Raw genomic sequence first — 15,581 nt, 5'->3', positions numbered from 1 at the left:
TCTAGTGTCTCATCACCCTCACAGGGAAGAATTTCTTCCTGTTATCTAAACCTACCCTCTCTCAGTTTGAAGGCATTCCCCCTTGTCCTGTTGCTCCGGACTTTAACCATATTTCTGGGATAGTGTTTGTCCAGGTGCTGGATCTGCTCCTTCTGTGGAGGTTGTTTCAGTCCACAGAAGGAGCAGGGAACAAAGTTAAGGCAGTCTGGTGCCAGTGTTCGTTCTGCTTTTTGTTGCTTTTCTTTCCATAACTTTCTTGCCACTTGCTATTTTTTTGTTTGAATTTCAGCTAATCCTGACAAGTTCATGTGATTAATGTACTTTGTGGTCTTGGAAGATTGAATTTACAACTGAAAGCATCAACTGCACTTCTGCTATACTAAACTATTGTAATATCCAGTGGAAGACACATCATTTCACTTGCTAGAGCATCAGCACACTTGCTGCTGCCTATTTGGTTCTTCTTTGCCTGTAGTGTTCCATTTATTTATTTCATTATTGATTTTCTTTAGAAAGATCACAATTGCTTCCACTTTTCAGCAGCAGAGAGAAAGTAAAATATACCTTTGCACCTTGACATTGAACTGGAATGGATGTTTCTATTCAGAAAGTAAATTAACTTAAAGAAAGTGAAGGGAAGAGTAAATACCAGTGCAGAACTGGCTGTGGATGACTGCCTGTTTAAACATGGTTTCCAAGAAAAAGGATTTTGTCAATCCCATTGGTGTGCAAACCAGGATGTTATCTGATGTAAGCTGTTTGCTCAGTCAAGGATGTCAATACCTGACTTCAAATGTTATCAGAGAGGCGCAAATTTAAAGTTCAGAGCAGGAAGAATTTATGATGAATTTCCAGAAGACGAGTTTAATCAGGATCATTGTATCTCTGCACGATGACTAGGCACAGTGGAGTGTTACAGATACTGGTGTTTAAGGATCTTGGCAGCTTAGGGGGTAGGATTTCAGTCAAGGTCCTAGTGACCTGGTCTTGCTTTTCTGTAGTCAAAAATTTTGGGGTGGGGAGGAAAGTAAGAGCATGTTACAAAGCACTTCAGTAAGACTGTACTGGGAGATGTGAACTTTGTCTTCACCGTAACCTAAAGGGTGGTTTTTGTTAGTATTAGCCATTATGGACTAGGAGGTAGTAATTTACAGATATATTAACATTTTTGTTTGCATCTTGTGCTAAAAGAACCTGCATCATTCAAGGAAGTGGAATATTGTTCAGAGAGGCTAGTTAACATTTAATGGTCACTGCTGTTGCAGTCAGAAGAAAAAGAACACCCTAACCCTGCTCCCTGAATCAATTTTACTTATGACTGCAGTTACCTTTATTGTGTTCATATTGTTCATGTTTACTTTTTGTTTCTTTAGAATTTATTACCTGTTTTCCTCCAAATTCATTTTCATTGACACATCTCTTTATTATAGGGCATCTCAGAAGTGATCATATAAACTATCAAATGTGAAGCAAGAAGGAAATAAACCCCCCTAACTAAAGCCAAAAAGAGCTGTTATGGACCTATTGTGTAAGTATGTAATAAGCCACATTGTTCTTGTAAAAATAAAGTAAAAACCACTTGGAAACAAAACATAAAGACATATTTTAACCAGAAAAATAAATCTGGTATTAAATCTCAGAATTATAGTTTCATCTGCCTCTCATGCACTTCTTGAAAGGTAAGTTTGCAGCATATTACCTCCTTAAACAAGTGGTGGCTTATCTAAAGTTCAAGTCGTTAGGTAACAATTGTAGACAGAAGCGTCAGAGGTAGATTTTTTACTACATAAAGTTTATATTTCTGATGTGACTTCCAATTGTACAGCCCATGATTTTACTGATGAATTTCATATGGGATTTAACCTGTTTTTGGAGGTGGTCCTGTAATCTGATGTGATTCTGTTACTTTGGGCTGGTCCTCCTCTATTCCAAATTCATTCTTTTTTCAGTTCTGCAACTAACCGGCAAGTTACATGATTTCTCTGTGCTCTGTTGCCAACTTTCTAAGATGCCATTTCTAATGGCAGAGACATATCACTGCTTTGATGTATGACTGCACTCATAAATATGACATTCCTAATGTCTTTGAAAGAGGATATGCTGAGAACATACCTCTGTAATAATCTTTTTGTCTTAGTTCACCTTAAGCATTTGGGAGTAGGCTCATTCTTTCAGAAGAAATTAGGTCACTACTAAAAGAAGTGATTTGAAAATAAATTTGTGCAAGATAGCCTTTGTTTTTGCAACCAAATCATCTGAGAGGAATTCTGGTTAGTTACACCATTAAAAACAGTTAATTTCCTTTGAATCAAGAAAATTGGATGTTGAGGTTTGCAAGTTGTTGGCTTCTGCAGGTAATAATGCCAGAACAGTTATTTTCATCCAAAGCAGTGATCTCTGAACCAGGAGGGCTGCCTAGGCTGTGTTGTTAGATAACTGCTGTCCCTCGTACTGAGCACCAAGCTGGCTTTATGGTATGCTGACTTTGCTCGATGCTTTCATATTCTATGGTCAAGCTCTTTCAAATCTGGATAAATGCTTAGATTCTCTGTCTTCAGGTCTAACCAGGAAGGGCAAAGATTGCAGTGAGTAACATTAAAAGAAAAAATATTTAGACTTTGCTAAAAGGCTTACCATGGAACAGATTGGAAGTGGCACTTTGCGCCCCCAATGTAAATTCTTGTCTCTGCCTCTCCGTTTGTAACATTTTTGTGTCTGGCAACAAATGAAACACTGTTACTACAGTGTGTACCAGCAATACTTCATGTTTCTGAGAGAGGGAACAGCTGAAGAAGTTAAACATATTTACAAAGTAAAGGGGATAAAAATTACTGTTGACAAGTCTGTAAGTAACTTTTAAGTATGTCTCTTTCTCTACAGATATATTTGTAAAATACTAGAGGGGCCCCTCATTCAATAATCTTTCACTATTTCAAGCTGGGATTCCTTCCAGCCCCCCAAACACCTTTGTTCTTTAAGAAATAAATTATTTAGTTTTTACAAACATCCATTCCATAGATGGATTTGGGTTTGATGCAATTTCTTAGAACTGTTAAGTATGGAGATTTTTTGTCTCCGTGAATATGCACCTCCATTTTCTAAGGGGAAAAGACAACACTTTGCCTCAGTTGGAAACATGGTGACCCTTCTCCATGTGTTTCAGTCCAGAAACCTGAATGTATCCCAGCCCCCCAATGAACCCCTTGGCACTGGTTTGCCATTTTGAACTAATATGTATTAATTTAAAGTAAGCAAAAGAGTTCTAAGAAACAAAATCAGGTTAGGCTGCAGTGGTTTGATGCAGTCTTCTGTGGTGGGAGATTTGAGTTCTTACCCTAAGTCACCAGAGAAGTTTTGTTCGTTCTAAAAGAATGTACTAGACATGGAGATAATTTCTATTTAATGTTGAATTTGCTGCTGAAACCATTTCAAATACTTGTATAATACCATCAGGTTGGCATAAATCTTTAATCTCTTTAGCAAATGTCTGCTTACCTAAGTTGGAAACAGCTCCCTGCAGGATCAGTAATTCTATTCATTTGCTCTTTTTGCATAAACAAATGTCCAATGATACATTGGATATTTGTGTTTGAGAGCTTTTCTTCACAGTACTTGCTGTTGTTGTGTGTGAAATCACCATGGCATTTTAAAAATCACTGTTTTACAACCAAGTACACTTTAAAATGCCTAACAAAATTGCAGTGACACACCTTTTCCAGTCAGTTACTTCATCTTCTCATCCTATTTAAATCAATGTTTCAAAGATCCGTGTGACTGCAGTCATAACTTCATCTAAATATGGCCTGGTGTTATGGAATTGCTTCAGATGTCCTTTGTATAATGCTAATTGTCCACTTTCGACCTTAAATTTGTAAAGGTGAGTGTTCACTTACAAGAAAGTTACTTGAATATATATATTTTTAAATAAAGACCACGGCATTAATCTCTTGGCATTACAGATAGTGAAAAGCTGTTGGATCCATGGAAAGTGACAAGCTTTAATATGAGAAGATGAGAAAAACAGAAGTTTGCAAATCTTCCTTTCAGCTACTAGAAATTGTAAAAAACAATGTGTTAAGTGATTGGTTTGTTCATTGTCCATTACTGGCTGTGGTAATTACAGTATTGAAATTTTTTGTGTCGGGGGGTGGCTGAGAAGAGAGATGTAGATTTTAGAAAATGTAGGTTTGCATACCATTGTGTGCATCCCTTTGCCTATGTTTCAGATGGAGAAGTGGGTGCACAAAGGGTTAACTGGTTTAATGGTACCTGCTTTTTTTGCCAGGAGCACAAACCATTATCTTCAGAGGACATAAAACACCGAAGGTCTATGTATTTTACTATCTTGGATTTTATTGAAGGTTGGCTTTTAACGATTAACGAGTTTTGATAGAGTCAAAGTTTAAAGTGAGGCAAAAGCAGCAGCCGGATGTTCAGCTGAGCGGCGCTGAACGGGCGGCGGCTGCCCGGTGTTCTGTGGAAAAGCAAATTAATCGCTGTTTCAGCTCTGCCCCTAGTCGGACCTGGGGGCACCGTGACTCGGGCCTGCTCGTCTGCAGGCAGCAGCTCGGGGGTCACCTTTGCCGATAGACTCGGGAAGGGGCTGAACAACGCCCCGCCCGCCTCCTCCAGCGGCTCTGGGGAAGAGCGGCGCCCCCGCGCCCTGTGAGGGGACCCCGCGGGCCGGAGCAGGACGGGGGCCGAGCGAGACAGGGCCGGGCCTCTCGCCCTTCCACACCGGCCCTTCTCTCCGCCGGACCGTCCCGTCTGTCTGTCCCTTCGTCCGACCCTCGGCGGGGCCGCAGCCCCGCGCCCGCCCGCGGGGCTTCTCCTCGGGGCCGCACCGAGGCGTGGGCCCCTAAGGGCCCAGGGGGTGCTGTCCCCGAGGCGCCGTCGGCTGGAGTCGCCCACGGAAGGCCGCAGGTGCTGGCCAGAGCCTCCGCGGCCCCCCCTCAGAGCCCCCGGCCGTACAGGGCCTTGTGGCGCAGGTACTCCTCGAGACACTGCACGGCCGCATCGTCCACCTCGGGGTCGAACTTGTTGGCCAGGAGATGGTGTTGCTGCAGCATCCAGGGCACGTCGCCCACCCCGTATATGCAGATAGAGCGCTGGTGGCGGCCGGTGCAGGGCGGGTAGGGCGCGCCCTTGCTGATGTCCCCCTCCAGGTACTGCCACTTGACTAGTCGGGGAAGGGCGTTCATGTCCGAGAGCTGGAACTTGTCGCTGATGGGCGTGCCCCCCGGCACGCCCGGCATGCGGTTCAAGGTGGCCCAGACGTACTCGTCAGGGCTGTAGCTGTCCTTGGACCACTCGAGGAACTTTTGTGCTGTGGGGTTCTCGAAGACGTACTGCACGAAGTCCCGTGTGACGGCGTTGTACGCGCTGCCCGTGAACATGGGGTAGCTGTGGGGTGGGGGCAGTTTCTTCTGGGAAGTGCGAGAGATGGTCTCTCCCACCTCGTGGTGATACTGCCAGCGCTGCTGCTTGGCGGCCGAGGGCCTCTCCGACTCCATGGTGTTCTGGCCCCGCAGCAGCTGCAGCGCCCGGACTATCTCGGCGTTGGTCTTGATGGGGAAGTCGGTGCCACAGGTGTTGATGAGGTAGCGCCATGGCACGGGGCTCTGCAGGAGGTCCTGCATGCAGTTGAGATCGGCCTGCACCCGAGACCAGGAGGCATAGACCACGCTTTCCAGGCGGCTGGCCACGAAGACATTGGGGAAGCAGGCAGCAATGGCCCTCACGGCCTCCTGGAAGGCGGCCGGGGATTTGCTGTCCACATGGACGCAGTAAACATTCTGGGGGGCGTAAACGGACCGCAGGAGCCGTTCAAACATGTCGATTTTGTGGTGGATGATCATGGAGTAGGCGATGGGGAACTCCTCCTCCTCCTGGCTGAGCGGGAACTCGATGTAGCGCCGGGTCTCCTTGAAGGCTCTGCAGTCCCTCGTAATGTTCAGGTACTCGCCGGGCGTCGGTGAAGCCCTTCTGTTCGCCACTTCCAGATTGTTGAGCTGCGCCTCCTGGATGGCTGTCTGGTCTCCGCGGACGACCCCCGAGCAGTTGATGCTGCGGCTGGGGGAGAGCTCCAGCGCCCGGTAGAGGCGGGAGTGGTCGGCGGGGTCGGGGCGGGCGGTTCCGCGCAGCGCCAGGGCGGCGGCGAGCAGCGCCAGCGGCCCGAGCAGCAGCGCCCAGCGCCGCCGCCTCGCCGGGGCCCGCTGCCACCACTGCATTCCCGCGCTGGCTCTGCCCTCGCCTCCTGGCTGCGCTGCCGTGAGGGAGCCCGAGTCAGCTGGGCACCTGCTGCCTCTGGGAGGTGGGGAAGCAGTGCCCGGGCGATCTCGGTGTGACCGCAGGTGAACAACAGTCCCCTCCCTCCCCGTGGCGTGGCTCTCTTGGGTTTTATCAGCACTGGGGGTGGTTCTATATCTTCTGTGTCTGTTTAAAAGATGATATTTCATCTTACCCCTGTCCAGCACGTAATGCAAGGAAAATTCCTCTAGAATTCAACCCTCTGTAATGCACTTTTTGGAAAGACTTTACTAGATTACTTTGGTGTCTAACCTGCTTTTCCAGTGTTCTGATTGATAGGGAGGATGTGTGCTAATGTCTTTACAAAAACTTCGATGGGAGAATGTGTGCGTGTTACTGGCTCTACTAACTTCAAGCAGCAGATTTGTTACAGAGTCCAGTTTGTTATGCTTTGACTCCTGAAACAGACAAGGGTCTGCACAAACTGAACTTCTGTGGTATAGATAATGCGTCAGAGACATGTAGATATCCAGGTTTATAGGTAATAGGTAACCTAAACCCATGCTGAATCACCTTGCTGCCTCTCTCCAGAGTTATTTGGATTAGTTATGTGAGAAATACCTAACACTGTACAAGGCCTGTAAAATTATTTTGTAGGCCCACACCTAAAAATACTTAGGGCTGGCTCTCATCTTAATTTGATTTTTTTTTTGTTATGTAATGAAGTATTATTAGGCAAAATTAGTGATACTGTCACTGACTGCTATTTAAGCAAAATTTTTCCTAGGTATACTTTGTATGTAATTTGCTGTCAAGTACACATCTTGTAAGATACAGTATCCTCTTCTGAACCACTGTATTCCACTTTTTTCATTTGTGTTCACATAAGGAATGTTATTTGTGTCAAGTAGTAATGGCTCTTTTCAAAAGAACTGTTATTTTAAAAAATCAGTATTTCCTTTGAACTATGACAGAAATTAAGAAGAAATTACATTTCCATCTTCTTGGCTGTTCAGAGACAGATTTTTTTTACTGTCTCTGCTGGTATTGTGATACTTATCTAAAAATCATGGGATTGTGTTTGGCTTATAGTTTTGAGATTTATAGTTTTAAAATTACTGATAAACATTTGGAAAATTTCATGATAGCTTTCTCATTATGTATCTTCGGGCACTAGAAGTTCAGTGTTCTTTTTATGTAGACTATTTGGCACATACTCCAGAGTGGGAAAATGAACAAAGCAAAGGTGGGAAGCGAACAAGGAAGTATTGAAGTTTCAAAATAAATAAACCTTACGCAAATATAAGTATATTGTATATGTACACTTTATCTGTAAAATTTTAACGTGATGAACGTTGTGCAGGTTCTGGTTTTTGAAACTTGAACCTGATTGTAGACTTCCCCTTCTGTTTGCTTCCATTTAATTTCAACTGAATTATATGTCAAAGTCCTGTACTGTCTAACAGTTCAAACTGTAGCTTTACAAGCTGCTGAGATTGCACACCCACTAACAGAGTCTTGGGTCAGTTTGATGACAAGATAGAGGTCAAGTTCATCTTTGAAGAAACTGTTGGATGTTAATTTTCCTTTCAGAGTTTTACTTCATTGCTGGTTTGTGACAAATGGTTGGAAAGCACTACATGCAGTACCTCTGAACCTGATTCAGAAAGGACATGAAAAGGTACCAGTAAAAAGCAGTAAGTAAAATATCAAGCTACAATAATTTTTGTAGCATGGATACCAGTTCCTGTTATTTAACTGAGCACTGCCTGATGCTATTCACCTTACCGCTGCAGACTCATTGCTCTGCTCTTTCTGGACCTCCGGTGCACTTTTACCAAAGTCAGAGGATTTCTGCTTTGATCCAAGACAAATTGCTGGACTGAAGAGCATAAGTGAGTATGGCTTAGAAAAAAGCCAAAGCAGACAATCATAATTGACATATAGTCTATAGGATAGTATTGGTTACTTGAAATTTTACACAACAGCTGAACACTGCTCATAAAGTATAATGAGTTTCCTCAATTACATTTTGTATAATAAAGCAAAATAGGGCGATAAGGCATTACTCACCTTATACAGATTGCTGAAGAGACAGACAAATAAATAGGATGATGCTGGTAAAGATATTTAAAAGAATTTCCTTTGAACTACACTTAAGACTGGCACTGTTTCTGACTGTGGTGTCCAATACTGTAAGCTGGACTGTGTCCTGTGGGAGGAAAACCTCTTTTTTCTTGAAGGACGTAACACAAAGAAAACACAGTGATGCTGGGGATCATGAATACATTAGCTCATGCTGCATTGTTTCTACAAAAGGGTTGCTTCATACATCATGGGAAATATAAACAAAAGAGAAAACAAAACTCTTTTAGACAGATGATAGAGGAGTTCAGGGCTACAGGAATAAAGGACCAAGAAGAATGGATTTAATTTTGTACATTTCCGACAATGAAAACCCCATTATAACTGTCCTATTAAGAGATAAGGGGCTTTCTGAAATAGACACAAATGTTACTGAGAAAGGTTTTTGTCTTTTACTCTTAAAAGCATGTTTGTTTTATTTCTTGCCTTGTTTTCAGCTGTCTAAATAGTATTCTGAACGTTAGGTGTTTCTGTGCTGTGGTAGAACTTTTATCAATTTATCAAGTTCTGTGCAGTTTGATTTGGTCACAAGTAGAGAGTCTGCCACAACACACAAACACATGCACAGAGTGAGGGCTGACACACAGATCATGTCCAAAGCCTCTGTGTAATGGAGATTGTTGCTTTCCTGTCTCTGTGGCTTCCTAGAAATATTTGAATATGTTTAGACCTACAGCTGGTCTGGTTGTCTGTATGTGCAGTTTGTGGTAATTGGGAGTGGGGCTGTGGCCCTCATCCCCAGTGGGTACAACTGTGAAAAACAGTTGAGCAGCATTGACAGCAGTGAGCCATGGAGTGCCCAGGGGCACTGCCCAGCCACCAAAGGGAATAGAGGGCACACAGGTGCAGTGCATGGACATGAGGGGTATAAAAGGTAGGGCTAAAGAACAAGAGGAGCAGACGCTTGCAGCCTTCTCCAGTGGTGTGATGTTACTTTGTGTGGGCAGGTGCTTGAAGCTTTCTGATATTACTCTGTATGGGTTGAAGCTCTCTGGAATTGTATGGGGATGTTTTGTGTATTGTGGCCCTCTCAACTGTGACAGGTACTGTGATGTATGCTGTGACAGTTGTCCTTGAATATCCCACGGCTGCCTAAGAATGCTTTGGGCTGGGACTTTATGCAGTTGCTGAATAGGTATTGCTGAGTTCAGTAAATTTTCGTTCAATGCTCGGAGCACTCCTTACCTTCACGCTCAGAATGCGTTACAAGGGAAGGACAAAGCATCAATGGGGGAAAGGTGATTGTCATCTACAACTGTTGTTGTGGGCTGTTCAGTTCTGTCTCAAGTTCCTGCCGTGTGCTGCCCTTGGTCTGGCTGCAATTCTGCAAAGAAACCCAAGTATTTCATAATAGTTTGAGTGCCCTGCTTTTTCTGCCATATGTTCTCAACAAAAGTTAATATGAAATTACTTTGTAGGGGAAAATGCTGTTGTGGGGGGTGTAGTGCCATTTTTTCCTTATTTCAGAGGATCTATTTGCTTCATATTTTCACCCTTTTAAATTCCCCTATACACTTGATACTTCTGCTTTCTTATACAAAGCTAGAAGAAACATTAGCCACACTTATGTCAGAGAAAATCCTTAAGGTTTTCACTGCTTGTTGTTTCATTCTTTTCATGCTTATAACATGTCTCTACAGCTTGTCTGTCTGTGATGTTTTTACACTGCTGTAAACTATCTCTAGGGAAAAAGTTAGCAATAGCAAAAAAGAAGCTTTCTGTACAGCAGCTAAACTGCTGAGGTCTAGAACCACTGAGGTATTTGAGCATCCCACCTCCAAGTAGTCAGTGCCTCAGTATGTTGATCTGAATTCTGGAACAGTTCTGTGCTGCATCTGTGGTACTGATGCAGCAGACAGCAATTGCATCTTTCTTCTGGCACCTATTATGTGCGGGTGTGTCCTGCCCCTGCAGAGGGGGCCAAAGAAGGAGCTGGGTTTTGAGGAGCATTTACTGTCCAAAGACTGAAATATTGATTTAGCTGACTGAAGGCCGTGCTTCTCAGTGTGTGCAAATGAGCATGACTGAGCTTATCTTTGTGAACAAAGCTGGTTATGGTAGTGCTAATTGTCAGTAAATCAAAGGTTGGCATATGTATTTCTACTTATTATTCTTACTAAAAAAATATACAACACAAAACCTCCCCAAACAAGCCAAAAACCCCAAGAGCTTCTAACCTTCTGGTGTGCATTTTCTGCCTATAAAGTGATGCCATTCTCCATGGTTTTGGCACTTGTTTTGGGCAAATAGTGTGCTTTGAGGAGTACCAAAATGTAGGCCCATGGTAAAACACCTTAATTACAAATTCAACAGTTGGAAGGGGAGTAGTAGTTTATTCTTAAAAAGACACGACACTGGCATGTCCCTCTCTTAATGTTGTTTTCAGTCCTAGATTTGGATGAAGTCTTTTTTTCTACTTCTTCTGTGTTTCAGCAGTGAGGGTGTTAAAAGTCCAGTTTATACAGCAGTGGCAATAAATCTGAGTGGGAGTGTGTGAATTGAAGCACTCTTTCTCATTGAAATCAGATGGACAGGAAGAAAAATGTGTTTTACTTCAAATGGATAATTTCATAGTTTTTCCCTGAAGCTTTGAGCTCAACTTTGCTCTGATATTGGCTAAAAATGTGCAGTGTCTTAACTTCTCTTGTTGGAATAGTCCATATACCTGAATGAGAGAGTTTCAGTGATTTGCTGGTTTTAGATTACTTCAGTATTGTCTAATGCTGCTGTTGTGAATACCTGTGTCCAGGATATTTCACCCACTTTTTTAAAGCAATTTTGCTGTTGAAACAAGTAGCTATTAATCGCTTCATCTCTGGACTCTGTTGGCAATTGAAAGTCATAGAGCCAATGTCTTTATGATTATGAAATAAAAATAACTATTTGAATATTTGCATCTCTAGTTATTAGGCAACTTGCAGAAGAGTGACATGTTACTATAACATATATTTTCAGTTAAAAAATTATTCAGGTAATTTTTCTTAGTCACAACTGAGATGAATTTTTTTGGGCTGTTTCAGAGAAAAACCACTGGAATTGTCACTAAAACCATACCAGACTCCCGAGGTGTATATGTAAAAATGGTTAGGCTAGAAAGATTTTGCCAGGAGGTAGTGCAAAAAAAAAATTAGAATGTTTGCAAAATGTGTATTTGACTAATTGTGGAACACTTATTGGACAATAAAGGCTGGATTCAACCAAGCTGGTAAGTTGGAACTGTTCTTCCCTCCCACCTTCCCCAGGCAAACATACAAAAAACAAAGCTAAAAAAAGAACACCAAGAAAATACCACCCTTTGCAAGGGTATAGTTCAGCAAACAATAGATTCCATACTGAAACAAGATGTTCTTTGAGAGCACTAATGTTCCTTTATTTCAGGAAGGTTATGGTTCATGATCTCCTGGAAACTGCTTGGAAATGATACAGCAAAAAGGGCTACACCGTTCCACATTTAAAATGGTGAGATCCCAGCACAGATGTGTAAATCCCGATTGATACTATGGCAGGATGCCCTGTGCTGTGCCAGTGTGGGACAGAGTTCCTAGAATACAGATGGCATTGTCCACCTGCTGCTGACACAAGGTGTTAGCTACCATTGCTAAAGCTGATGGGCTGGAGGAAATGCAGAGTATTGGCAATCAATTGCTTGGTGGTTTGTTGTTTCATTTTTAAAAGAGATAAATATATTTTTTCTTGTATGAGTGTTAGTGTAACTGGAACTATAAATCTGACCAGCAATATGGCTGTGTCTCTTTATTGCTAAGACTTGAGAGGAACATATATACTCGCTAGTGTGAATGTTTAACATGTAGAAAATAATTGGGTCAGGACATGTGGTGTTTGGGGTTGTGTTCATTTAAATAAAAAATACATATCACAGACTAAACTCTCTTCACCAAAAAAGAGGGAAAACCTTCACATACAAGAAGATATGAGCTACAGTCTGGGTAGTTTGGCATTGTTATCTGGGTAGTTTTGCCCTTTGAACCCAAACCATTCCATGGTTCTATTACCTCCATAACAGGTGTGGTGAGCTGAAAACTGGGTTAGAAAAATTCTTGTTTGAAACAAGGTACTAAAAACCGAGAACAAATGCTAAATACTTGGTAGTCCATAGAGTTTTCTAAGTAAGACTGAACAAAAGACTATCTTTTCTAGGATGATGGTAGAAGTCCATTTTTCTTTCCTTCCTCTGTAAGAGGATTGGTTTAAATTGCTTGTCCAATGTTTTGGTTTTCAGTTGTGTTTGGAGCCTCCATTAATGATTAATTTGGGATTATCTTCAGGCCATCAATTTTGTTCAGTACTAATACTTTGTGTGTGCTTAAAACTGCCAATGTGGTCAAAAGCCTTCTAGATGGAGTGCCAAGTTTCAGCTGCAGATGTAAATAATACCTGCAAAGTGCACAAGTCCCATTTTACAACTCCAGCATTTTTAGTGCAAGGTGAGTAAAGCTGAAGGGAGGATACAAGTCTTCAGGAAAAGAAAAGAAAAAAACAACTGAAAAACAACCAAACCCAAGCAACTCTTTGTTTTCAAGTCACCTAAAAAGGAGCACTTGAAGCGTGTCATATTTGTGAAAAGCAATTCCCCTGTATTTCAGAGTCATCTCAGTATTGTTTGCTTTTCTTCTCAACTTCAGAATCCATGAAAAATTGCCAGAGTGCAGCGCTGGACTCTGCAACTCTCAACACCAACTGAATGCCCTAACAGTGGCCTAAATTAGACAAACACTTGAAGGAGATATAGCCTTGCCAAATTACTGGGTGTATCAGCAACACCTTCTGTCTGACAGCTGACGGAGAGAATCTGGCAAATCCAGTATATTGCAGGATCTGCCTCTAATGCTGTTTCGCTCTCACGTTGTGTTTCTAACAAAACTGAAGTTAATTTACAGCTCAGGGAACTGGCTACATTCCATTGACTAGCCCTGTTGTTCAACTCTGGGTGAAGAGTTCAACTGTATTTCAAATTCTTCTATTGTTTCCAGCAGATGATTCAAATAATGAGCGTGAGACATTCTGCCAGTAACTAATTCTGAACTTCAAGTTAATTATGTTTATATTGTGTACATATAAAGATAATATGCCTCTTCTGAGCAGTGTCACACGTGATAGTTGATAGAATTACCCTCTTTTATGGTGAAAAAGCTGCATGTGTCTTATTAGTTAAATGTGAACTAGTTACTCCTTATATTTCTTTATAGCTTGTCAATGGTTTCCAGTGAGAAGCTGAGCAGTATCAACATGAAGGCATTGTGAGGGAGAACGTTCATCCATAGTAACAAATCCTGTTCTGTCTCCCAGTGAACGCTGGGTCTAGACACTGCCTCTGACACTGAAGGTATGTAGAGCACATTGCCTGTTACCTTTTGTATATCCTTGAAGAGTCTCCCTCAGATAGAAATGACTGTTTCCTATATACACTACTCCCATCTGTCCAAATCTCTATCCTACTGAGACACAGAATGTGAGTTTTAATGGGAATTTAAAGGTTAGTGGTATTGGAAGGAAAAGGAAAAGGAAGTTGTTTTTCTCAAGAGGAAAAATGAATAAAACATGACTAAAATAATCACCAAGACCAGTACTGCAGTTAGAAAGGAAGAACAATTTTGTGTCAAAACTCTCCTCAAATGTTACAGGTTCTGTGTGGTTTTATTTGGTTTGTGCAGCACTGTTTTGAATCAAATAATGAAGTAATGGTGACAAAGTGAACTTTATCTTTTTAACTTAAAAACTATTGTTTCCTGTATACAAAAATGTATGTTGTTCAAGAGTATCAGCTGTCTTTTCTCCTGCAGATTTTGAATTCATTTTATGAAATGAGGAAAGTTAATTTGTTTTTGTCACCTTGCAGAATCATAAATTACTACAGAATGAGTTTTATGTTTTTAAAATATGTGAATACAATGTTCTTGGGCAAGTGCCTGCTAAGTAATGCAAGAATAACTCAATGTTTCCTTCCTAAAGAACACAAGGGCTTTTAGCTTAGCACCTCTCTGGGTGCAATAAACCCACTCACCTGGTGGTTAAAGGAGGGATGGCTCTGCTTGCTCTGAGTTCCCTTGTCACTGCTAGCAGGATGACTGTAAGGAGAGCAGCTACATCAGAAAAGAGTCAAGATTTCAACTTACTTCTCTCTATCAGATCATTTCAGTGACCTAAGAGTCAGAGTCATATAAGCTTTTTTTAAAGGTGTGAGACAGGGACAACAGACTTTTTTCTCTTCAATCCTCATGCTTTCTTCCACAAGAATTTAACTAAACTCCAGAAAGGAGTAGAAATTAGAAACTAGAAATTCTTTTAAGGGGAGCTCATCAGTTTATGCCTATACTTGGAAAATAATTCTTTTAAAGTTATTAGAATAACTAAAATGAAGTAATTTTCCAGACAAATTATGCATTTGTTCAGTTTTTCCATGCCTTTTTTATACTTTGTTGTGCTTTTTAGTAGAAAATAGAAAACATTTGGATTAAAAAGGAAAAAGTGTGTTTGTGTGTGTGAGAGAGAAAAGGGACCACTTTCAGTTGCCACTTCTGATGTCTATTTAGATAACTGTTACAAGTTCACATTAGTGACCAGTAAAACACAAATGTGCCTGTATGTAGGTGAAATCTGAACTTTTAGACAATCTAAAAGTTGTATATTTTTGGTTAAAAGAAAAAATGCTTTTCAGATTATTTTTTTAGCCATGCTGTCTGACCTTGCTTTATTCTAATTAATGACATAAATTTTGGTCATTGTATCTTTCAATTAGCCTACACATTTCACAGAATTTAATACTTTGAGAAAAGGTGCAGTTTGGATAGAATCTGGGCATATATTTTAGTGTTCTTACACTGCTATTAGTCTAACAATAAAGAAATAATGTAAGTAAAAAGAGGAAAGACCGTTCCTGTCTCAGAGAAGACAAGGATGTTCAGAGTGCTAGCCTGGGAATAAGATTCATTTTCATTTTTAGACTTTGCTTTGGTGAAAAGCAATGTAATGCAATTTTTTGATCTTCATTTTCATACTCCTTTTGTGGAAGTGATCTGTGTCTCACAGGGTTTTTCCTAAGTTAAATATTTTCTCTATGTAATCTCTTTGACAGTGTGAGGTGCCATGTGAGTATATAAGACTTAATCATAAAGCTAATCTTCCTCATTTAGGTTGGCATTTTAGCTCATGAATGTTCTTGGGCACCC

General features: G+C 41.4%; 1 protein-coding gene and 1 long non-coding RNA gene across 3 annotated transcripts in view; one reads left to right on the top strand and one right to left on the bottom strand.

Annotated features, from left to right (window-relative positions):
• Positions 1-1,419: 1,419 nt before the first annotated feature.
• The window catches only part of LOC119704910, a 36,050-nt gene continuing 21,888 nt past the window's right edge, over positions 1,420-15,581 (top strand). Inside the window, exons 1-5 of the long non-coding RNA XR_005258098.1 lie at positions 1,420-1,528; positions 7,843-7,930; positions 8,046-8,144; positions 11,773-11,853; positions 13,602-13,738. This is a non-coding gene — a long non-coding RNA (uncharacterized LOC119704910). The remainder of the gene's footprint in view (positions 1,529-7,842; positions 7,931-8,045; positions 8,145-11,772; positions 11,854-13,601; positions 13,739-15,581) is intronic.
• On the bottom strand, positions 1,518-8,867 carry GCNT3 (glucosaminyl (N-acetyl) transferase 3, mucin type). 2 transcript variants are annotated; one of them, XM_038146637.1, is made up of 2 exons: positions 8,323-8,867; positions 1,518-6,265 (listed from the first exon to the last, which is right to left on the bottom strand). In XM_038146637.1, exon 2 carries the CDS (start codon positions 6,228-6,230, stop codon positions 4,953-4,955), a length of 1,278 nt encoding a protein of 425 aa, XP_038002565.1. In that variant the 5' UTR covers positions 6,231-6,265; positions 8,323-8,867; the 3' UTR covers positions 1,518-4,952. The 2 variants fall into 2 exon arrangements, with proteins under 2 accessions (XP_038002565.1, XP_038002564.1); XM_038146636.1 differs by lacking the exon at positions 8,323-8,867 and having other exon boundaries at positions 1,518-6,473.

Source organism: Motacilla alba, chromosome 10 (assembly GCF_015832195.1).
Source record: "Motacilla alba alba isolate MOTALB_02 chromosome 10, Motacilla_alba_V1.0_pri, whole genome shotgun sequence".
Classification (NCBI taxonomy): domain Eukaryota; kingdom Metazoa; phylum Chordata; class Aves; order Passeriformes; family Motacillidae; genus Motacilla; species Motacilla alba.
This window is presented reverse-complemented; position numbering and strand designations above follow the sequence as displayed.